The sequence below is a fragment of the Ovis canadensis genome, chromosome 4, assembly GCF_042477335.2.
Source record: "Ovis canadensis isolate MfBH-ARS-UI-01 breed Bighorn chromosome 4, ARS-UI_OviCan_v2, whole genome shotgun sequence".
NCBI lineage: Eukaryota > Metazoa > Chordata > Mammalia > Artiodactyla > Bovidae > Ovis > Ovis canadensis.
In genome coordinates this window covers 42,267,976-42,291,927 of record NC_091248.1, presented here as the reverse complement: position 1 = coordinate 42,291,927, position 23,952 = coordinate 42,267,976, and the positions used below count along the sequence as shown (strand labels likewise).

At 38.9% G+C, this 23,952-nt stretch overlaps 1 protein-coding gene across 16 annotated transcripts in view; it reads right to left on the bottom strand.

Annotated features, from left to right (window-relative positions):
- Positions 1-2,121: 2,121 nt before the first annotated feature.
- HDAC9 (histone deacetylase 9) overlaps positions 2,122-23,952 on the bottom strand; it is a 1,067,281-nt gene continuing 1,045,450 nt past the window's right edge. For 15 of the 16 annotated variants that reach the window (XR_011256609.1, XM_069587611.1, XM_069587612.1 and 12 more), the window contains 2 exons: positions 17,166-17,313; positions 2,122-2,377 (listed from right to left, as the gene is read on the bottom strand). Coding sequence is in view for 15 of the 16 variants with exons in the window: in XM_069587611.1 (XP_069443712.1) it covers positions 2,338-2,377; positions 17,166-17,313 (188 nt within the window). In the remaining variant the exon portion in view is untranslated. Of the gene's footprint in view, positions 2,378-17,165; positions 17,314-23,952 lie in introns of those variants that run through there. The other variant, XM_069587621.1, reaches the window with a different exon arrangement.

Genomic DNA, 23,952 nt, shown 5'->3' with positions numbered 1-23,952 from the left:
CATGGCGATGTGCTAGTGATTTGGCTTTATCAGACTGATGGCTATGCGTAATGTTTAAGGTAAAATTACTGTAGGAAACTTCAGTAAATTAGTATGTTTGCATTATACCGTTTCATTTTCTTATTCAAAGTCTAAAAAAAATATCTGGCGGGACTGAGAGGAAGAATAGAGATTTGTAATTACAAAGTTAATTTTAAAAAGTTACAATTATGTTTCCAATTACAATATGATAGAGCTTTCCTTTTTAAAGGGAGGGGGGAATGTGTGTGTGTTTTTTTTAAGCCTTTGGTTTCTTTAAGTAAATCTCCTTAAGTAATTACAGCAAAAATAGCAAGAGCTAGCAAGTATGATTGGCATGAATTTCTCTAAAAATATCATGAAAAAAATTCATTACTATTGTGAATCTAGGTTGACCTTACCCTTATGCAATGAAAGTAATTTTTAATACTGAGTTACATTCCATTTCAGATTTCCTATTTCAAAGAGTGTCTCAAATTTCTAAGATGTTAAACCAAGTATTGAGCCATTTTTGTATATGTAATAAAAGTCTTTAAAATTAAAATGGTAATCCTAAGAAAACCAAATGCATGAAAAATATGGTCTGACTGTATAACAAAAGGGAGTTATATAATTCTACGTGAGTGAAATCTTTCATCTTTGATTTACAGGTTGGAGTCCTCTTTAACTAAAACCATATTGTTCCATATCTTTCATATCATGGCCTTCCCTAAAACCTTGTTTTAATTAAGGTTTCTTTCAGATTTTTGAATAAAAGCATGACAATCTTCACTTATGGCTTTAATATATCCTTTGAGTTAGGAAAATATATAAAAAGAAACATCAATTCTTTTGAAAGCATCGTCAGATATTAAATACTGTGAGGTATTCTACATCAATGTCTTTAGGTGTTTGAGTTATACATTGAAATAGAATAATGGGAGGTAGGGGAATAACCTACTTATATTTAATAAGTTGCTTTTAATCTCAGAAATGTCCTTTATTTTTTGCCTTTGACACTAAGGCAACATGTGTAAAGGTTAAGTTTGTGTTGTGTTGTTTTCACATGAAGGCACAATTTCAAGGTTAACTCAATTCTAGGTGACTTCAAATAGGCAATGCCTTCATTAACACATTTCAAAGATCTGGAAAATTCAGTAACATTGCTTAAACCATATTTACCCTCAGTGGTTTTACTGCTAAAAGAATACATCAGACTAAGCAACTGTGTTAACCTGGGAAATTAAAAAAAAAAAAAAACAACAACTAAGTTCACAAAGCTCCTGAGTAATTGGGGAGATTGTGGGTAATCCTCACCTTTTTTTTTTTTAATTGGAAGGAAGGATGAAAGGCAAGAAGAAAGGAAGTAATGGAAGACTAAAATAAAAGTAAGAGAAGTTCTTGATAGATTTGGAACAAATTAAGATGGCCTTGGAAAAGACACACACTTTTTCAAAGACAGTTAAAATACTCCATGGAACATATGCTCAGAGCTACTGTCCTCAGAGCAAGAGATGTACAGTGGGGGGAGGGGGGAAGGGGGATGGGTGGAGGGAGCCATCATCCCACATGAACTGCAGAGTTCCTGTGTCAGAACACAGAGAGGGAGGGATGTTAGGGAAGCGGCATGACTTCTCAAAAAATTACATATAATATGTGACGTTCCTTTGCCACTGGACTTTGAGATACTGCATGTTTTATTCCCCTGGAAAAAAAGGCCTCATCTCAGTTCCTCCATGTTGGACTCTTACTAGCAAGAGTTGAACCATGTGTTAAAACAAAGGCCAAAAACAAACAGAACAAAACAAAACAAACCCCGTGATCTGTCGGGAATTGCTATCCGTTCATAGCTGAAAGCAAATCCTGTAAACAATTTAAGACTGTCTGACAAAAAATTACCCAAAGAAAAAAAAAACTGATCAGAATGTCAGGAATGAGTATTTCTCAGGTTTTGCCCAAAATTTCACTGGCTGTCGTAGCATCTATAATTAACAGTATCTAATGCTGTATTGCATGTTTCTAGTTCATCCTTTGGGCCTGGGAGTGGGTTACCCAGCATATTAAAAGCATGCTGGAAGCAGTTTCTTCCAATCGTGGTTTACTGTAACTTTAGAATCACAGCGGTTACTTTTAAGGAATCTTTAATGCCCTTTCAAGTCCATCCAAAGAACAAGTGAAGCTGCTGTTCAGAATTTTGTGCCCAGTGTTTATGTTCCATCGAATCTGTGCCACCCAGGCAGCAGACAAGACATGTCTGAAGGTGCTGGGTGGTGGGGGGATACACAATGATGTCACACACAGGAAATATCGGGGGTGGGGGGCTGGGGAGGACTTGGCACTTCACAAGGCTGGCTCCTCTTCCATAGGCTCACCAGCAGTTCTGTAAAAATAAACAGGCAATCAGAATACAGCATAAGAGTACACAATGACATTGTAGATTTTCATGCATAATCAAAGCTGATTTTTCAGCTCTCTCTGATGTTTATTTGTGTTATTCAGTTATCCATAAATAGAGTTTCTTTCCTAGGAAGTATAAACAAATGTCAAGTGGAAAAACATTTTCGATCCAAGCAATCATTGGAAATGTTCCTGTTTATATTAAAACATGTCAGAATATTTTATAACTCTAGATTCCAAAATGTACATGTTTTGTGTCTCGTACAGTCCAATAATTTATTGAAAAAATTAACGATATTTTATTTTAGGAGCAATTGCAGTGATTTCCTATGGAACCAGTTTGCTAACGAGAGCAAAGGACCTAGCTAGCTTCTGAGGGAGACTCACCAGGGTTCTGGTTTTTGCTTCTGTTCTTTCATAACTGGATTGGCTGCCTGCCGGAGGCATTTCAAATCAAATTCTGAATTTGATTAGCAAATTGCTGCTACAGACCCAACGTTTTTACAAGAAATGCACTATCGTCGTGTGTAAATGGTTTTTATTCGGCATCATCTGTGGGGTGTTCTGCTCCGGCAAAACCAAAACTAATTGCTTGAAATTTTATACTTGAGATTTAGCCTTAATTTACTAACACTCTGAGGGTGTTTCAAGACAAACTTTTATAATGATTTTTAATTTAGTCAAAAGGACAAACTGTAGCCAGAATCCAAATACACGAGGAAACTGGTTTGCTGGGGGAAGAATGTTGGGGTCTGAGATGTCGGGAGAACCAAGTATGAGTCTGAGGCTCTGCAATTTGCTAATACTGCAACTGCTAACGTTGTAACTATACTTCTGTGAGGCCGTGGTTTCATGTTTAAAACGCTGAGAAAAAAAAGATGTTCTTACAGAATTAGTGAAGGTTAAAAAATGAAGTGAAATTGACTTCTAAACAGTATACACTATGAGACAGTAGTTACTTAATACTTTGGATTTGTCCCTTCATCATCTTACATAAGTGTAAAACTGTGTTGAATGGTACAGAGTTATGCCTAATGCTACCATAGTGAAGTGAAGTGAAGTCGCTCAGTCGTGTCCAACTCTTTGCGACCCCATGGACTGTAGCCTACCAGGCTCCTCCATCCATGGAATTTTCCGGGCAAGAGTACTGGAGAGGGTTGCCATTTCCCTCTCCAGGGGATCTTCCTGACCCAGGGATTGAACCTGGGTCTTCTGCATTCCAGGCAGATGTTTTAACCTCAAGGAAACACAATAATTGGAGACAGTTCTCTCTCAATGGTGGAAGAACAGGTAGGTGGTTTTAATTTTGTTTTTCATACTGTTTATCTAATTGCCAATATTCTGTAATGCATTACTTTCATATTAGAATGTTTGTTAATGAAGGCAAATGAACAATATAGGTGTGTTGTTTTATACATGTAAAGAAAAAAAGATTTCTATATGTATCAATAAAGTAGCTGCCATTTTAATTTAGCATTTTTAAAATAAATTTAAAACATTGAAAGATTTTATCCATGGAACAGTAAAAGATTTTTAATGTATACACAAAAGGATGAGAAATGTTAGGTATTCATTATTATTTAAAAAGGATATCCAAATGAGTCTATGTGGAATACTTAGAAAAATTCTTAGAGAAGTTATAGCCTGTCCCAGAGTATATTGGATAAGAAGGTTGTGAGAAAGTGTTTAGAGTTGCTATATGTAAAGGGTTTTTAAATAAGTCATAAGTCATCCTATAGGAAAATCTTTCCAAAGTAAAATTAGCAGCATTCCCAGAAGAAAAGGAAAACAAGTAAGTAAGCTAATTTATTCACAAACATGTGAACATATTTACATTTGAGAATACATGGATTATATAGGTATAGAATCCTCAAATCAGATACTCCAATAGAGACTGAACTTTTGTATTATTTCCAGGCTTTATTGAGAGACACAGTTTGTTGATTACAAGTTAAAGGCAATGTGATGATTTGATACAAATATATATTATGAAAGGTTTACCATAATAATACAGCCTTCACCTCCTATAATTACCATTTTTGTTGCTATGATAACATTTAAGAAGATTCTTATAGCAAATTGTGAGTGTACAACATAGCATTGTTAGCTATAAGTCAGCATGCTGTATATCAGATCCCCAGCAGTTAGACATCTTTTAACTGGAAGCTTCCACATTCTGACCAGCATTGTCCCATTTCCCTTATCTGCCAGCCCTTGGTAACTTTCAGTCTACTATTTCTGTGAGTTTAACATTTTCTTCCAGTTTTATTGAAAAGTACTTGACATACCTTACTGTGTAAGTTTAAGGTGTACAGCACGATAGTTTGATTGACATATATAGTGAAATTATTACCACAGTAGTTAAGGTAATATCCATCACCTCATACAGAGTTTAGTGTTTATTTTTTATTTCATATATAAGTGAGATCATACAGCATTTATTTTTCTCTGTCTTATATTACTTAGCATAATGCTCTCAAGTTTCACCCATGTTGAACCATTTTTTATGGCTGAATAATATTCTATTTTATGTATATACCACATTTTCTTATCTTGGCTATTTTAAATAACCCTGCAATGAACATTAGAGCACAGCAGTCCTTTCACTTTGAGCCATTTACATTTAAAATAATTATTCATAGTTAACTTCAGTTCAGTCACTCAGTCGTGTCCGACTCTTTGCGACCCCATGAACTGCAGCACTCCAGGCCTCCCTGTCCATCACCAACTCTCGGAGTTCACCCAAACGCTTGTCCGTTGAGTAGGTGATGCCATCCAGCCATCTAATCCTCTGTCCTTCTCCTTTCCCCAATCCCTCCCAGCATCAGGGTCTTTTCCAATGAGTCAAATCTTCACATCAGATGGCCAAACTATTGGAGTTTCAGCTTTAGCATCAGTCCTTCCAAAGAACACCCAGGACTGATCTCCTTTAGAATGGACTGGTTGGATCTCCTTGTAGTCCAAGGGACTCTCAAGAGTCTTCTCCAACACCATAGTTCAAAAGCATCAATTCTTCAGCGCTCAGCTTTCTTCACAGTCCAACTCTCACATCCATACATGACTACTGGAAAAACCATAGCCTTGACTAGATGGACCTTTGTCGGCAAAGTAATGTTTCTGCTTTTGAATTTGCTATCTAGGTTGGTCATAACTTTCCTTCCAAGGAGTAAGCGTCTGTTAATTTCATGGCTGCAGTCACCATCTGCAGTGATTTTGGAGCCCCCAAAAATAAAGTCTGACACTGTTTCCCCATCTATTTGCCATGAAGTGATGGGACCAGATGCCATGATCTTCATTTTCTGAATGTTGAGCTTTAAGCCAACTTTTTCACTCTCCTCTTTCACTTTCATAAAGAGGCTTTTTAGTTCCTCTTTACTTTCTGCCATAAGGGTGGTGTCATCTGTATATCTAAGGTTATTGATATTTCTCCCGGCAATCTTGATTCCAGATTGTGCTTCTTCCAGCCCAGGGTTTCTCATGAAGTATTCTGCATATAAGTTAAATAAGCAGGGTGACAATATACAGCCTTGACGTACTCCTTTTCCTATTTGGAACCAGTCTGTGGTTCCAGGTCCAGTTCTAACTGTTGCTTCCTGACCTGCATATAGGTTTCTCAAGAGGCAGGTCAGGTGGTCTGGTATTCCCATCTCTGTCAGAATTTTCCACAGTTTATTGTGATCCACACAGTCAAAGGCTTTGGCATAGTCAATACAGCAGAAATAGATGTTTTTCTGGAACTCTTGCTTTTTTGATGATCCAGCGGTTGTTGGCAATTTGATCTCTGGTTCCTCTGCCTTTTCTAAAACCAGCTTGAACATCTGGACATTCACGGTTCACATATTGCTGAAGCCTGGCTTGGAGAATTTTGAGCATTACTTTACTAGCGTGTGAGATAAGTGCAATTGTGTGGTTGTTTGAGCATCATTTGCTATTGCCTTTCTTTGGAATTGGAATGAAAACTGACCTTTTCCAGTCCTATGGCCACTGCTGAGTTTTCCAAATTTGCTGGCATATTGAGTGCAGCACTTTCACAGCATCATCTTCGAGAATTTGAAACAGCTCAACTGGAATTCCATCACTTCCGCTAGCTTTGCTCGTAATGATGCTTTCTAAGGCCTACTTGACTTCACATTCCAGGATGTCTGGCTCTAGGTGAGTGATCACACCATCGTGATTATCTGGGTGATGAAGATCTTTTTTGTACAGTTCTTCTGTGTATTCTTGCCACCTCTTAATATCTTCTGCTTCTGTTATGTCCATACCATTTGTCTCCTTTATCGATCCCATCTTTGCATGAAATGTTCCCTTGGTATCTCTAATTTTCTTGAAGAGATCTCTAGTCTTTCCCATTCTGTTGTTCTTACTTACTACCACCATATAGTTTTCTTGCTGTTTTGTACTTTATTTTTTTTCCTCTCTTGATGCCTTCCTTTAAAATTGAAGATTTTTCCATAGTGGTATGCTTTAATTCCTTTCTCTTTATCTACTATAGGTTCTTGCTTTGCAGTCAACCTGAGGCTTACTTGAAACTTTTTATAGATAATAACAGTCTAATTTTAAACTGTTAATAACTTTGATTGTATATAAAACATATACTTTCACTCCTCTAGTTTGTTTTTGATGTCATGATTTATCTTTTTTGATACTGTGTATCCATTAATAAATTACTATAGCTATTTAAAATATTTTTGTACTTTAGCCTTTAAACACAGTTGTGTTTAACACATCACCATATTATAGTATTAGAGTATTTTGCATCTGACTATATACTTAACCAGTGTGTTGTATATTTTCATATGTTTTCATGTTAGTAATTATTGTACTATCTTTTCAGTGTGAAGAACTCTTTTTCAGCACTTCTTGAAAGAAAAGTCTTGTGGTGATGAACTATCTCATCTTTCTTCTTTTTGTTCAGGAAAGTCTATCTCCCCTTAATTTCTACGGACAGCTTTGGCAGGTAAAGTCTTCTGGTTGGCAGTTTTTGTTTTTTTTTCTTTCAGCACTTTGGATACATCATTCCACTCACTCCCATGGATGAAGGGTCTCACCACAGGGGTGAGCATGGCAGTAGAGGTTTGTGATGCAAGCCAGGCTGGGGGTGTGCAGGTACACAGCTGGAGGAGCGAGCAGAAGTTGAGATTCAGGCCAGTAACAAGAGACAGGGCTGACTGCTGAAAGCCCAGAGGCATTTGCGGGGACCTTGGCTGTCAGCACGGACGTCCCTGATTGCAGGTCTCGCTAGATGCACACGCGGCAGTGAAGGCTTGTAATGGGGCTGACAGCCTGGACATGCACAGGTTGGCACCCTGCGCTTGCGCAGCCAGAGAGGCTGGGGCTGGCCACTGGTAAGGGTCCCAGGCTATGTGTGTGGTGGGGAGGGAGCAAGGAGAAACTTGGGCAATTGATGACCATGGGGGTGAAAACCAGTGGGGGGCAAACCTCAGTGGAGAAATCTGCAGGGAGCTGAAAGTGGCCGTCTGGGCACTGGTTTCTTCCATGGTGCAAGCAGCTTGTAGAGCAAGGCCCTGGGAACATGGTCGCTCCCACTGCAGGACTGATACTGGTGGTCCCGCTGCCTCCTTCCCTGCTCTTAGTCATCTCACACATCTCAGCTTTGCTGATCTCTGGGTGAAGTGAGACTGAAGTGCATCTTTCCCGCAGTGTCCCAGAAAGCTCGGGAAGCCAGTCATGCTGTTCTCCCTTTCTTGGTGAGGGAAACTGCTCCTTCCTGGTGCTGAGCAATGCCAGCCTGGAGGATGGGATGACACAAAATGAAGCTCTTTTGTCCAATTATTCTCAGGTGTTTTGTTCTCTGTTGCAGGTGTTTTCTAAAGTAGACACCTAAGCTGTCCCAGGGCTATTTCTGTTCATGGAGAGCAGTCGAATTATGGATCTCTGGTGTGTGTGTGGGGGGGTGGGGGGTGGGTACAGAACAGAGGCTCAGTTTTTCTGTCATCTTAGTGACAATACTCCCTCCATCTGAATTCTCCTACTTCTAACCCAAAGCCACACCAACATGATCATTCCCCTGCATCTAGCACTTAATTGTAGCAGGAGTTTCAGAGACTGTGGTGAGTAGAGAATGTCTCAGGGGTCAAAGTAAAGAGCACATATCTGCCTTGGGTGGAAGATCTGTGAGTTCTCCAGGCATTTAGCCTAGACTCTGAGGAGGTAAGCAAAGTGTTTCAGCACAAACCATTCACTGCAGAATGAAGCTGCTTCTGTTAAAGCATGAAGGCTTTGAGGTACAATATAAAAAGCTTGCCATCAAGATACTTCTCTTCACTACCCTCTCTTCAAAAAGTCATTTTATATTAACCACTTTTGGGAAAATAGTTAATTTACATTCTAATGAAATGAATACACACAACCAGCCAAATCTCTGTGTCTTGAAACACAGTAGTTGGAAAATATCCTGGATTTCAAGGCAGATGCCATGTGTTGAGGTCCCAGCTCTGCCATTTTCTAAAATTTACCTGTAAGTCATGGTCTCTTTAAAACTGAAATAATAATCTGATCTGCTCTCTGGGTGTTCTCGTAGCCATAGCTCTCAGTGGATACAGTATTATCATTACTTAATCCCTGTTACAGGTCTACATATTCTTTTAAGTTAACAAATCATCTTCATTAAACACTTAGAAAGTGAACTGGTTAGAGATGACCCTTAAATGTCTGTTTTTGGTACTCTGGAAATGTGGGGGCTCTCCACTTTAATCTTCTATGGACAGATACCAAGTTTACCTTGATTAACAGAAACACACTTGTGGTAAGAGATGGGGGAAAGGGAGAGAGGAATCTTCAGTATATAGATTTAATTCCATTTGCAATTAGGTGAGGTGGAGATAGAGGAAAGTCATGGATAACTGTAAAATGAAACCTTCAAAGGTAAATTTTTGTATAATAGTTCAGCTGGCGGAAGGACATAAACTTCTCCAACAGTAAGTAGAAGTGAACACAGACAGTCCTCTATTGATGAAGGCTAAAGATTTCATACATTAAGTGAAGGATCAGTTTAGTCCAGCAATCATAATAGTTAATTTACAAAAATAAAAAGCAGAAAGAATTTGAGACAAGATATAGCATACAATTAAATTCTTGTATTTTTTCCTTAAAGGGGTAGTTTCCTATGATTTTTAAAGCAGCATTTGTTAATTTATGTTAATGTTATTTCTAAGACACATTTCCTGTTGGTTTATTGATTTAATCCCTGTACTTTCCTCTTCCTCCTCCAAGGTAAGCAATCTAATTCTTGTTCTGTACATCGTTCTGTTCATAGGATTCCTTAAAGTTATATATTATTGTTTTATGGACATATATTTTCATTTTATGTAAATTTTACCATTTCTGTTGTGTAATTTTCTCACTGAGTACTACATTTATTATATAAACATCACTGTATGCAGTTATCATTATCTAGTCTGCAACAGCCAAGTAATACATGGCATCTCCTTGATGGTGTGACCTTCACATTTTGACCTTTGTTATTCCAATAACAGACACTGGGTTTAATGATTCCCTTCTTACCTGTCATGAAGAAGCTGTAGTGAGCTTCTTAGTACATGTACTGTAATTACCCTGGATGGGAATGTCTTCAGTATACATTTCTAGGAGCAAGATTATCAGGTTATTTGCTTTGTGTTGACTAAAACTGGTAGTAAACTGCTTTCCAGAATGCTGCCATAGTTTACTGTGAGAGCTGCAAAGCCTCACATCTCCACCAGTGCTGGCACACTCCTCAGACTACTGAAGTTTTCAGTGATTAAAGAAACAATGATATTGAGTATCTATGATACACCCCTGGCTCTGTTCTGTGTACAAGAGGTATAGGGGAGACACAGTACTGATAGAACAGAAGGGCCTGATCTGATCTGACAGACAGTGACAATTCTCCAAGAAGAGGAAGTGATATTTGATCTGAGCTCTAAAAGGTAAGCTGGACGACGATGTGAAAGCCAGTGAAGGGTCAGTGAGAAGACAAGCTAAGTATTCCAATCAGAAGAGAGGGTGTGTGCCAAGAAGGCCTGAGATGGACGTGAATATAGCTTTTGTGAGAAAATGTGATAGTGTGTTGTGCTTTCACTACATACCCACCAGACAGGCTAAAATAATAAGGACCCATTATACAAGTGCAGGTGAGGATATAAGACAAATGTAACTGTCTTTCATTGCTGGTGGGAAAGAAAAATAGCACAAAGTAAAAACCTGTACAAAAGTTTCATAAAGACTTAGATTTCTCAAAGAATTAAAAACAATTACCATATGATCCAGGAATTCCACTTCTGGGTATATAGTAAAAAATATCTCAAAATCAGATCTTGAAGAGATGACTATATACTTATAATCATTGAAGAATTATTTATAATAGCCAGAGGTGGAAGCAACAAAGGAAATGTGGTAAGTGCCTACAATGAGTTACTACTCAGCCATAAAAAAGGTAGAAATTATGTCATGTGCTACAACAGGGATAATAAACCTTGACAACTTTATGCTAAGTAAAGTAAGCCAGTCACAAAAAGGCAAATACTGCGTGATTCGCATATATGATATATCTGAAGTTGTCACATTCTTAGAATGGTGGTTACCCGGAGCTAGGCTAAGGGGAAAAGGAAAGTTGTTTAATAGGTATAGAGTTTTAGTTTTGCAAGATAAAAGTTCTAGAGATATGAGCATACAGTTAATACTACTGTACTGTATACTTAAAGTGGTTTATAGAGTAAATGTTATGTATTTTTTCCTTAACAAAACAACTTCACAGCAGCTTTATTCACAACAGTCCCTAATTGGCAGAAGATCTGAAGAGAGATTTTTCCAAAGAAGATATCTATTTAATAGATGACCAACAGGTAAATGAAAAGATGTTCAACATCACTAATCATCAGGGAGATGCAAATCAAAACCAGGTATTAATCTGTTTCAAAGTTGGCAAGATCACACAATGGAGGAAAGACAGTCTCTTCAATAAGTGGTGCTGGGAAAACTAGACAGGTACATGTAAAAGAATGACATTAAAGTACTCCATAACACCATATACAAAATAAACACTAAATGGATTAAAGACCTAACTGTAAGACCACGTATGTAAAATTCTGTGGGATCGACATGTATACACTGCTATTCTTAAAATAGATAACCAATAAGAACCTACTGTATACCATAGGGAACTCGCAGTCTGTAATAACCTAAATGAGAAAAGAACTTGAATAGATACGTGTATATTCTGCTGTGCACCTGAAATTAACACAACATTGTGAGTCAACCATAGTTCAATATAAAATAAAAATTTTAAAAACTAGGTGGCTTGCTCAAGCTATTGTTTCTATCTTGGATGCCTCTGTTCTTATTTACTAGGTGAACTCCTCCATTTCTCTACCCTAGCTCAGTTGTCCTGCCTCTGTGGTTTGTTCCCCAGTTCTTGGCCTATGTTAAGTCGTTTTTATCCTGTAGCTCAGTCTATCAAATGACTCATCATTTACTGTAGTTGGTTATTTATGTTTGATCCTGTGGTAGAAAGAATGATAGCCCCCCAAGATGTCCTAGTCCCTGGAAATTGTGGATATGTTTCCTTGCATAGGAACACTGACTTAGTAAATATGATAAGATTAAGGACCTCAAGACAGAGAGATGATCCTGGTGGGTCCACTCTAGGATCTTAGAAGCAGAGAGACTTCCCTGTTTTTGAGCCAGCTTTTTTCCTCTTTCAGTCAGAGAGAGAGACGATCATGATGACTGCAGAAAGGTCAGAGATGTGAAGTTGCTGGCTTTGAAGACAGAGGAAGTGGGAGCATCTACAAAGTGGGAAAGGCAAGGAAACAGTCTCTTCCCTTGGAGCCTCTAGCATGGAACAAGACTTGGCCAACCTCTATACTGTAACCTAGAAACTTGTCACTCTTCTGACCTTTTTGTCATTTTGAGCCACTAGGTCTATAGTAATATTTTAAGATAGTAAGAGAAAATGAATACAATCTCTGAATATGGGAAAATTTTGAAGACTCCATGGAAACTCTGTGACCCTCACTACCAGAACTCTTGTCTGGCATGTAGAAAATAATCAGAAAATGTTTAAATGGACCAGATGTTCTCCCTCCTCTTACTGCAGGTCACAGAATAATCCTGGCATCTGTCAGCATCAGACCCAAGACAGTCCCTTTCTCCATTCAGACACTTTGCTTTCCCTTCCTGTCTCTATCATGTTTCCTCAGTTAATCCATCTCTATGGTATGAGTACTATGGATTCTGGTCAGCCAACATATCTGAAAAATGGATACTGTCAATGGTACTATGGAAGAAAAACATAAAACACACATTTTGAAAACTTATAAAAAGATAAAAACATTGATTCCCCCAGAAAATAGTAAATAGAGACAATAAGACAAAGCTCACATAGTACTACGAATTGTCATTACCATCTTAATGTTTTGTCATGTCTTGAACTCATTACGAAGTATTTATTACCTACAATGTATTGGGCATTGTAACTGTTCTCGTCAGCCAATCACAAGATTAGTTAATTGAATCAATTTATTGCTTAGTGATTATCAATCTCTTATTTTTAATGACTACACTACTGATTTAACCTATGAACATATTAAATGTTAAACATACAGATGCCCAGGTACAATCTATTTCTAATATTGTAGGTCACTAGATGATGAACAATATATGAAGGGAGGGAAAACAATAAAGCAAACTGAAGCAGCAGGAAAATGATAGAAAAATAATAAAAGCCAACCTTAATATTGAGAACTTACCATGTTGTCAAGTGTTAAGTTCTTAAGATGAATTATCTCATTTTATCCTCAAAACCCTATGAAATTTTCCCTTCATTTTAAAAACAAGGAAAGTAAAGCCCAGAGAGATAATAATAACTGTTGATCAGGCACATGCTGCTTAATTTGGAGATGGGATTTGAACCTAGGGAAGATCCCCTGGAGGAGGGCATGGCGACCAACTCCAGTATTCTTGCCTCAAGAACCACATGGACAGAAGAGCCTGGCAAGCGAGAGTCCGTGGGGTTGCAAAGTCAGACACAGCTAAGGTCACTGAGCACACACATAGCTGATTCCAGAGTCACACTCTACTCTTTCTCTGTGTGGTAAGAACGTAACAGTGAAGAAGTATACTGTTCTTTTTTTCAAATTAAACACTTATTTGTAAACAAACACACTGGATTTGTTCCCTAAGAGTTCACACACATCCCAAGAACACACTTTAGGCACTGAACACAGAGAAAAATGATGGGGCCAGGAGGAGGACAGGAAGGTAAGAAGGGGCATGCTGTCCTTTCCCTTACTAGGAGCTTCCTAATCTCAGCCCACTTTTCAACTAACGAATTGTTGACACTGGATGAGAATTAAGAATAAAATGAATACTGGAATGTTTTCCTGGCTAGATAAATCAAGTGCTCAAAATAATGGTATCATAGAGAAAAATCAGAAACCTGAATAATTGCCGCAACATTTAGCTTCCAGAAACCCATAAGAGACAATCCCCAAACATGGAAAACCAAGTTGTATTTCTATTAGACATAAATGTGTATTTAATAGGTCTCTATTTTCATATAAATCTCCAGATACAGGAAAATGGGGTTATCAAGTCCTTGCCACTACTGATAAGCTACTGAAAGCCAAAGCAGATACTTAGAAGTTTCTAGCTTATTATACTTTTAAAAAATATATGTAGATGAGATAGTTATTCAAAAAACGGAATGACAAGATTCAAAATGACATTTTTCCATGCTTATGTATAATATAATGACTTGAGATCATCTCTTTCATGAGAAAAATTGACAGACGTTGAAGATGAAATGATGAAGTTCCAGTGTGACTGAATGGGCTTCCCTGGTACCTCAGCTGCCTGACTGACACTATAATCAATAAACTGACATTTGAAAACCTAACTTTGTTTTGATTAAAAAACAGTCAGAAAATCCAGAGTGTATATACACTCCCTATAACTTAGGGGTTGATCATTCTGAACTCCTGGTTGCCAGAGAGAAATTGTTCTTGATTTTCAGCAGGGCCTGAACTGGTACCCAAGAATAAACCTCAGCACCACACTGGCCTTTCACAGCAGAAGCATCTGAGACATATCCGACCAATACAAACCACCATCTTTTAAAGGTGCAACCTCCTGACAAACGTGAGAAAAGCTAAGTTCACGGTCTTCTCTTCCAAACGACATGCTCTGTGTGACCAGCCCTAGTTCACATCCTTTGAACATACACGTTGGTCCCACTTAGCTTTGTCTTTTACTTTTGTTTTTTGCTGACCCACCACCAGTCATTTCCTTCCTGCTCAAGTCCTTTGTCACCTGAAAATTATGTTTTGAAAACTATACTTCTGTCAACCATCCCCAAAATGAATGCCCATCCTTTCTCTAATAATTTATTATTCATGATCCATCAGTGAGTTATAAAAATGAAATGACTTTGCTGTCATCTCTCCCACCTCCCCCCACCCTCCCCCCCGCAAAAAAAAAAAAAAAATGAACAAAAAATACTTACAATGGTTCCTAGCCAGGAGCATTTTATCCTTTATTCACTAGTGGTAAATGAGTCAGATATGAGTTGGCCAGGAAAAGAGCTGCTTTACCCAAAATCTTAGTGCAAAATGAGTCATCTCACTCCAAACACCAATATATTCTCCAAAATAACTGGCAAGAATTTCCTATAAAAAGAATCTTGCCTTCACCCTTTTCCATCCATTTAGCTCTCTTGATTTTTCTAATTTTTCAATTTCCTGTGTACTTATAACATTGCATTCATAACAAAGGCCCAAGAACACTTCTACCTCTTTACCTCATTGTGAAAGCCATTTTTTCCTATATCGAGGAGGAGGACAATTCTGATAGCATTCCTGTGAAAAGAATAAACGCTCTGTGGCTTTCAAGGGTTTTCCCTGTCTGACTCTCTGTGATGAAATTCATGCATGGTTCAACAGAAATGCAAAAGCCAGTTCTAGAAGAATTTTTCTTTTTCACTGCTGAAAAAGTGAGTTCAAAGCCACAGAAAATATTTCAAGCAAAACCATTTTCCTTCCCATAAGAAAAATTAATCAAAATAGATACAATCTGTGTAAATCTGATAAAGAAACATGAATTCAAGCCAAAAACTTCAACTTTGTTCCCCTGTACATTAAAACATTCACATTCCCCTATTCTTTTTCTGCCATCAAATGAAGCTTAAAAATCACTGTGAACTGAAGTCAGGGTCAAGTCCCTGTAGTTTATTAGGAGTCAAGCACACTATGTACTTGAGGATAAACAAACATGCTTATAGAGCAATTGCTCCAAAGTACTGAGATTTTTATATTACATGGGGCTCACAACAGGACTTACTATTCTTAATTATTCTAAGCTCTGCAATATAACAGGAGAAATTACAGTTACACTTACAATTCACTTCACTCAGGCTAGAACTTAGCTTTGCTTCTCCATATTAAATGGATTCTAAAGAATAGCTATGCTCCTTTTACATCCAACACTAACAGATGTTAGTTTCCTAAGTTTTACAGCCCTCAAATGACAGACAGCTAACTGTATTTGGCCTTGGGAATAACTACAACACCTCTGAATTATGAACTTGGTTTGGTTCTTAGCTGGGAACAGCAGGGGGTTAGTTCATATTATCAGATGTAAAATAAGTTTTCCCTTATGAACCCATATGAAGATGCCTTTTTAAGTGGTTGTAGTAAGAAAAAACAATTGCGCAAAAATGAAATCTATTATTCAATGTATCTCCTGCTCTTTATGGACAAAGCAAGATGTTAAATCCATTAAACTCTGAATACCCAGTAAAAGCAAGAAAGCTAAAACTGTTCGAATTTGTGCATTCTTGGGAAAACTGCCAACCTATGTACTAGTAGCAGGATCTGTGTTAATTAACGGTGATGTTATTGACGGAGGGAGTTCAATTTCACCCTCAGAAGCAATTTAGAAGTGCAAGCTGGCAGAGCTTTAGTAAAGCCTCACCTAGTCATCTTTAAACCGAAGACATTGACTCTGAAGTCATCCACAGACAGCACCGTTACTTTTCGTATATGTGGGGGGGGGGGGGGGTTGGTCTTCGTACACGTAAAAGAAATCCTGAATGTAGCATGGTCTGTTGAACACCAAAATGTGCGCACATTTCTTAAAAGGAGAAGCACTCTTAGGTCATCATTTTTTTCCCCTGAAAGCTATTCATATGAAGTCTTATTAAAATCAGCTCCTTCCTATCATAAAGGAAAATAATATCAGACCCAAGTCCACACAGTGCTTTACACACATTCCTATCTCCTTGGGAGGTAACTTTTCTCTTCATCCAGTAGTTGTATGTCAGGACAGTCATAAAAGGTTACCCAAGTGACAGGCCATACCTCCAGATTCTGCTTCCCTTTTTCCCCTTTGTTAGTAATCTCAGAATGATGTGAGAAAGAAAAATAGTATCTTGAAAAACAGAGATAACTAAGGAAAGAAGTCCACAGGAAGTTTTTTTCCATAATGATCTGCACAAAATTATCCAAGGAGTGATTTTTCTCATCATCTATCTCATCCCTCTAATCTCTGTGAACTGCAACCACATGCTCCAGCTCTGTGCTTCTCACGGAGAATGAAACACGTCAATTCCTAATAGCCGACAGCATGCGCTGTGGCCTCCATGGCTTCTGAGAAGACAGGTGGTGGAAGTGGAGGAGTCAGGTGAAGAAGAGGCTAAGGAGAGGTTCACGAGTGCTAATGATGAGCCTGGATGTAACCGAAATTAATGATCCCCCGTCTCCATGTCGGATTCATACCTGTTGTCTTCTTGAGCAAAGGGCTGTTCCACATCCACTGTCAGGGAGGCCAGGGCAGAAACAGTCTCCGTCTCCTCTTGCAGCTGAGCCCCAGCCAGAGCACAGCCCCTTGGCATTGCCATCATCCTTACCGACTTCCAGTATTTGCCTAAAAAAAAATAAAATGTGTCATACTGTATAGAAATTTTCGTTCAAACAGTATTAATCAGAATACTTGTATAGGTTCAACTCAGAGTAGTTGTTAAGTTAAAATTCGGAGTGTTTTAAAAAATTTAAAAAAAATTCACAAAGTTATAGGCAGTTGTAATTTGATTTCTTAACTTTATGATTAAGTGTTTTTCTCAGCCTAGAATGCCAAGTTGTGAAGGGTTCATATTCCCAAGCCTGAGTCTCTCCCTTGCTCAGAAGTTAATAAAGTGAGGAATAGTCCATGGTCTAATGAACTCGCCATCAGACTGACAGCTGTCTCTGCATCTAAGTAAGCAAACTCGGGGGATTGTGCCCTCTGGGTAAGCCTCACGAGACTGGGAGGTGGAACTCTTACAGAGAAACTGAATGAAGTAGTAATGTGAAAAACTGCTACTTGAGCCATTAACTTTTTTTTTTTTTTAAATGAGGTTGGAATATTAAAGGAAAAGAAAAGCCCAGAAATGCCAGCAGGAATTGAATGGCAACTTTGCCAGAACAATCAGGTTTGTTAGTCCTGGATGTTCTTTCTTTCTCAACCCCAGGGTGTGTACTAGAACAATAACTGATTTAAAACTTTAATATATGCATTGGCTGATGTTGGCGCCCTTCCATAAGTTATACGGATGTTTCTTTTTTTAAGGAAGGCCGGGAAAGGAAAATGAGAGGAAAATAGGAGGCAATTTCATGAGAACATGCCAGTGGGATATATATGAAAGAATAGAGTCAACAGCATTTTTGCAGCCGCTACGCTATTTTTCTTTTCTTTGTGAAGTGTTCCATAGCCCCAAAACAAAGCAGGAGAATCTCTCTAGGTGCTGACATGACTTACCTCCCCAGGTAAGAACAATCTCGGCAGCCTGACCAATTAAGTGGGAAGTTGGCATGGTAAGTAGCTTATTTCCAAAAATAAATAAACAGAAGTCAGACTGGAGTAGAAAACACAAGTGGGTGACTACTGGATTGGGGGGTAAGATACTGGGTTCTCGCCCCAGTTCTGCCTCTAACCATCCTAACATGCTGGCAGGGCCCTTTGGCACTTCATTTCTGCTTCTCAAAAACAGTGGGAAAACCTCAGATTCTTTCCAGCTATACCTAACTTTTCATGGTTGGCCTTTCCTTATCTTACTGCATCACAAAGGAGTGGATATCATTTCATCCGAGTGGGGGAGACCCAGTCTCCCCATCTACCCCTCATGTCAACAGAACCTTCTGACAAGAGTTATCACTGCTACAACTTTATTGTTGGAATCACCTTGTCTGACCAAAGCCAGAAGGTTTTTAATTTGGACCAAATGATAGGTATTCTAAATGAATGCATTCATGAAGTAACATTTTTTGAAACCCAAGGTTGTGCCAGATGTTGAAGGACACAAAGATGCTTCCCTAACAGCAAGGAATTCATGGTCTAGTTGAGAAAGCCCTTTGAGTTAATGAGTCATGACAATTCTATGTGGAAAAGGCCCAAGTGAATAAGAAGAATGTATACTTTTGAGGCCAGGAAGATGAGCAAAAACTTGCCAGAAAAAATAACACTTGACCAAGTATTTGAAAGACCATCAGAAGTTAGTCAGGCTCAGAGGAAGATGGTGGTGGTGAAGTATTCCTAGAAGAGGAAATAGTATATAGAAATGTGCAGAGACCCAAGTCTCTCTTTTTCACCAGGGTAACAAGTCCACTGCCAGGCACAAATGGAAAGTAGGTAGGATGGAACACAATTAGAGAGACTGCTGTGGTAGGCAAGGGCTAATTAAACACACAATCTCAAAGAACATGTGATTTTGGCCATCAACTTGTAGGTGATGAGGGGCCGTGTTAAACAGAAGAGGCAGAGCATCAGGTTTAAATTTCTCAAAAACCCTTCTGGAGAGATTATGGACAACTGATCAGCAGATGATGAGAGTGGTGGCAGGAAAACCAATTTCACATCTTGGCAAAAATACAGGCAGGAAATATGATGTCTAAACTAAAAATAAGCGACGGAACAAAAATAAAGAGATGGACTAAAGAGAGGCTTAGGAGGTGAGCAATGGAAGTGTATCTTGTCTTTAATAGCTTCCTACCACTCTCAACTTTGAAAGATAATCCTGAATTGACAGTTCCAATCCTAGAACCTAATTTCTCTACATCACAATGTCATTATCATGTCACCCAAGTTGGAAATGTCAAATTCCATCTGTAAGTGCTTTCACAAAATATTATTATTAGTCATTATGGTAGCACATGATATTCACAAAGAGCAGGTGATTCTGGAAATCATCACTTCCTTTTTCTCTGGAGTGACAACTGTGAGACCTCTCACAAATAAACAACAGGTGATTTTAGAGGTTAAATTATATTATGGATAATAGGAAACTAGTGTTATTGAGCTCACAGTATGTGCCAAGGACTGTGCTAGGTATTGTCACATGTATAATTTAGTTTAATCCTCATGACAAATATGCAATGTTAGATAATTTTTTCTCTAAGAACACATGGCTGACAGGCAGAGGAGTGGAAATCCTCACCCACGACTGCCTGAGTCCAGAATGTTTCTCCCTCTGTGACCTGCTGTCCTCCTATATTTGGTCCTGTTCTATCATCTCCCTTAGTTCAGTTCAGTTCATTTCAGTCACTCAGTCGTGTCCGACTCATTGCGACCCCATGAATCACAGCACACCAGGCCTCCCTGTCCATCACCAACTCCCAGAGTACACCCAAACTCATGTGCATCAAGTCGGTGATGCCATCCAGCCATCTCATCCTCTGTTGTCCCCTTCTCCTCCTGCCCCTAATCCCTCCCAGCATCAGGGTCTTTCCAGTGAGTCAACTCTTCACATCAGGTGGCCAAAGTATTAGAGTTTCAGCCTCAGCATTAGTCCTTCCAATGAACACCCAGGACTGGTCTCCTTTAGAATGGACTGGTTGGATCTCCTTGCAGTCCAAGGGACTCTCAAGCATCTTCTCCAACACCACAGTTCGAAAGCATCAATTCTTCAGTGCTCAGCTTTCTTCACAGTGCAACTCTCACATCCATACACGACCACTGGAAAAACCATGGCCTTGAATAGGCGGACCTTATTGGCAAAGTAATGTCTCTGCTTTTGAATATGCTATCTAGGTTGGTCATAACTTTCCTTCCAAGGAGTAAGCGTCTTTTCATTTCATGGCTGTAATCACCATCTGCAGTGATTTTGGAGCCCCAGAAAATAAAGTCTGACATTGTTTCCACTGTTTCCCCTTCTATTTCCCATGAAGTGATGGGACCAGATACAGTGATCTTCGTTTTCTGAATGTTGAGCTTTAAGCCAACTTTTTCACTCTCCACTTTCACTTTCAAGAGGCTTTTTGGTTCCTCTTCACTTTCTGCCATAAAGGTGGTGTCATCTGCATATCTGAGGTTATTGATATTTCTCCTGGCAATCTTGATTCCAGCTTGTGCTTCTTCCAGCCCAGCATTTCTCACGATGTACTCTGCATATAAGTTAAATAAGCAGGGTGACAATATACAGCCTTGACGTACTCCTTTTCCTATTTGGAACCAGTCTGTGGTTCCAGGTCCAGTTCTCACTGTTTCTTCCTGACCTGCATATAGATTTCTCCAGAGGCAGGTCAGGTGGTCTGGAATTCCCATCTCTCTCAGAATTTTCCACAGTTTATTGTGATCCACACAGTCAAAGGCTTTGGCATAGTCAATAAAGCAGAAATAGATGTTTATCTGGAACTCTCTTGCTTTTTTTGATTATCCAGCGGATGTTGGCAGTTTAATCTCTGGTTCCTCTGCCTTTTCTAAAACCAGCTTGAACATCTGGACATTCACAGTTCATGTATTGCTGAAGCCTGGCTTGGAGAATTTTGAGCATTACTTTACTAGCGTGTGAGATGAGTGCAATTGTGTGGAAGCTTGAGCATTCTTTGGCATTGCCTTTCTTTGGGATTGGAATGCAAACTGACCTTTTCCAGTCCTGTGGCCACTGCTGAGTTTTCCAAGTGTGCTGGCATATTGAGTGCAGCACTTTCACAGCATCATCTTTCAGGATTTGAAATAGCTCTACTGGAATTCCATCACCTCCACTAGCTTTGCTCATAGTGATGCTTTCTAAGGCCCACTTGACTTTACATTCCAGGATGTCTGGCTCTAGGTGTGTGATCACACCCTGGTGATAATCTGGGTTGTAAATATCTTTTTTGTACAGTTCTTCTGTGTATTCTTGCCACCTCTTCTTAATATCTTCTGCTTCTATTGGGTCCATACCATTTCTGTCCTTTATCGAGCCCATCTTTGCATGAAATGTTCCCTTGGTATCTTTTTCTTGAAGAGATCTCTAGTCTTTCCCATTCTGTTTTCCTCTATTTCTTTGCACTGATCACTGAGGAAGACTTTTTTTATCTCTCCTTGCTATTCTTTGGAACTCTGTATTCAGATGGGAATATCTTTCCTTTCTTCTTTGCTTTTTGCTTCTCTTCTTTTCACAGCTGCTTGTAAGTCCTTCTCAGACAGTCATTTTACTTTTCTACGTTTCTTTTCCATGAGGATGGTCTTGATCCTTGTCTCCTGTACAATGTCACAAACCTCCGTCCATAGTTCATCAGGCACTCTGTCTATCAGATTTAGTCCCTTAAATCTATTTCTCACTTCCAGTGTATAATCATAAGGGATTTGATTAAGGTCATACCTGAATGGTCTAGTGGTTTCCCCTACTTTCCTCAATTTAATTCTGAATGGCAATAAGGAGTTCATGATCTGAGCCACAGTCAGCTCCCAGTCTTGTTTTTGCTGAATGTATAGAGCTTCTCCGTCTTTGGCTGCAAAGAATATAATCAATTTGATTTTGGGTGTTGACCATCTGATGTCCATGTGTAGAGTCTTCTCTTGTGTTGTTGGAAGAGGGTGTTTGCTATGACTAGTGCGTTCTCTTGGCAAAACTCTATTAGCCTTTGCCCTGCTTCATTCTGTACTCCAAGGCCAAATTTGCCTGTTACTCCAGGTGTTTCTTGACTTCCTACTTTTGCATTCCAGTACACTATAATGAAAAGGACATCTTTTTGGGGTGTTAGTTCTAAAAGGTCTTGTAGGTCCTCATAGAACTGTTCAACTTCAGGTTCCTCAGCGTTACTGGTTGGGGCATAAGCTTGGATCACCATGATATTGAATGGTTTGCTGTGGAAATGAATAGAGATCATTCTGTTGTTTTTGAGATTGCATCCAAGTACTGCATTTCAGACTCTTTTGTTGACCATGATGGCTACTCCATTTCTTCTGAGGGATTTCTGCCCGCAGTAGTAGATATAATGGTCATCTGAGTTAAATTCACCCATTCCAGTCCATTTTAGTTCGCTGATTCCTAGAATGTTGATGTTCACTCTTGCCATCTCCTGTTTGACCACTTCCCATTTGCCTTGATTCATGGACCTAACATTCCAGGTTCCTATGCAATATTGCTCTTTATAGCATCGGACCTTGCTTCTATCACCAGTCACATCCACGCCATCCATAAAAATATACAAATAGACTCAATGTATGAAATCTGAAAAGAATTATGCACGTGGCAAAGCAGTTTTATATATTATATCAAAGAAATGATCTTTGGTAATAACAGGTTACCTTTCTCCCTTAGATATGTGAATCTGTTGATCTTTCTCTGACTTTATGGCATGGGTTTATCACACCTTGTGAGACAACCATGTAGAGACTAGTCATTTCTCATTACCTAAATTTCTCAGTCTACTGAAAACGCCTGGTCGCTTCACTAATGAAGCTGTCATGAAACTGGAGACAAGTGCTCACAGAAGAGTATCCCTTTTTAAAGTCATGGGTTTCGTGCCACTTGGCTGAAGGCACTGTCAGGCACAGTCCTCCTTGAACCTGTGGAGCCTACCCCAAGTTTCTGAGGCCTGTAGGGTTGTCCGTCGCAGAACTGTATTGCTAGAGTTCCCACGGTCCATGTAGGTAGCTTTCTTCAAACCGGGTACCGAACTGAGAAGAGAATCAGAGGCCTGTTTCATGCAATTACAACCAAGAGTTGCCTAGTGTCACTGGAAGGTCTATTGACTAAACTAATTGTGTGAAATTTTTCTCTTGAGTATTTCGGGCTCTAAAGGGAACACTGAAAGTCAAGATTTATAGATTGAAGACCCCATACTAACCCAAATAAGTCATCTGGGAACAGTGTCCACATTTATAAAATGATAGTGGTGGGACTGATGATAGTGAAAGATCTCTTCCTGCTCTAATTATAAATGGTTGTGATTCTTCTGATTTCATATTACGTATCACTCTTGGATATTATCAGAATAAATTTGTTATAGCAGAAAATCTCACATTTCTGTGAGCCTATGAACCCCTGAAGAGGTCAGAAAATTGTTTTAGATAATATGGCACATCAGAATAACCCAGGGTTTTCATTTTCAAGCATTGTATTTTTCCCTCAGTAAGAGACATCTTTACTCCCCAAACACAATCAGGACAGAAGGGCAATTTAAATAAAATCATTCAGCAGAAATGACAGTGATCCTTCAAAGTTTAGTCTTTATGTGTATGAGTACTGAGACAGATCTTAAATAGCTGAGACCTTTTCAATAAAATGTATCGTGTATTAAATATCCTGCTAAGTTAAGATTA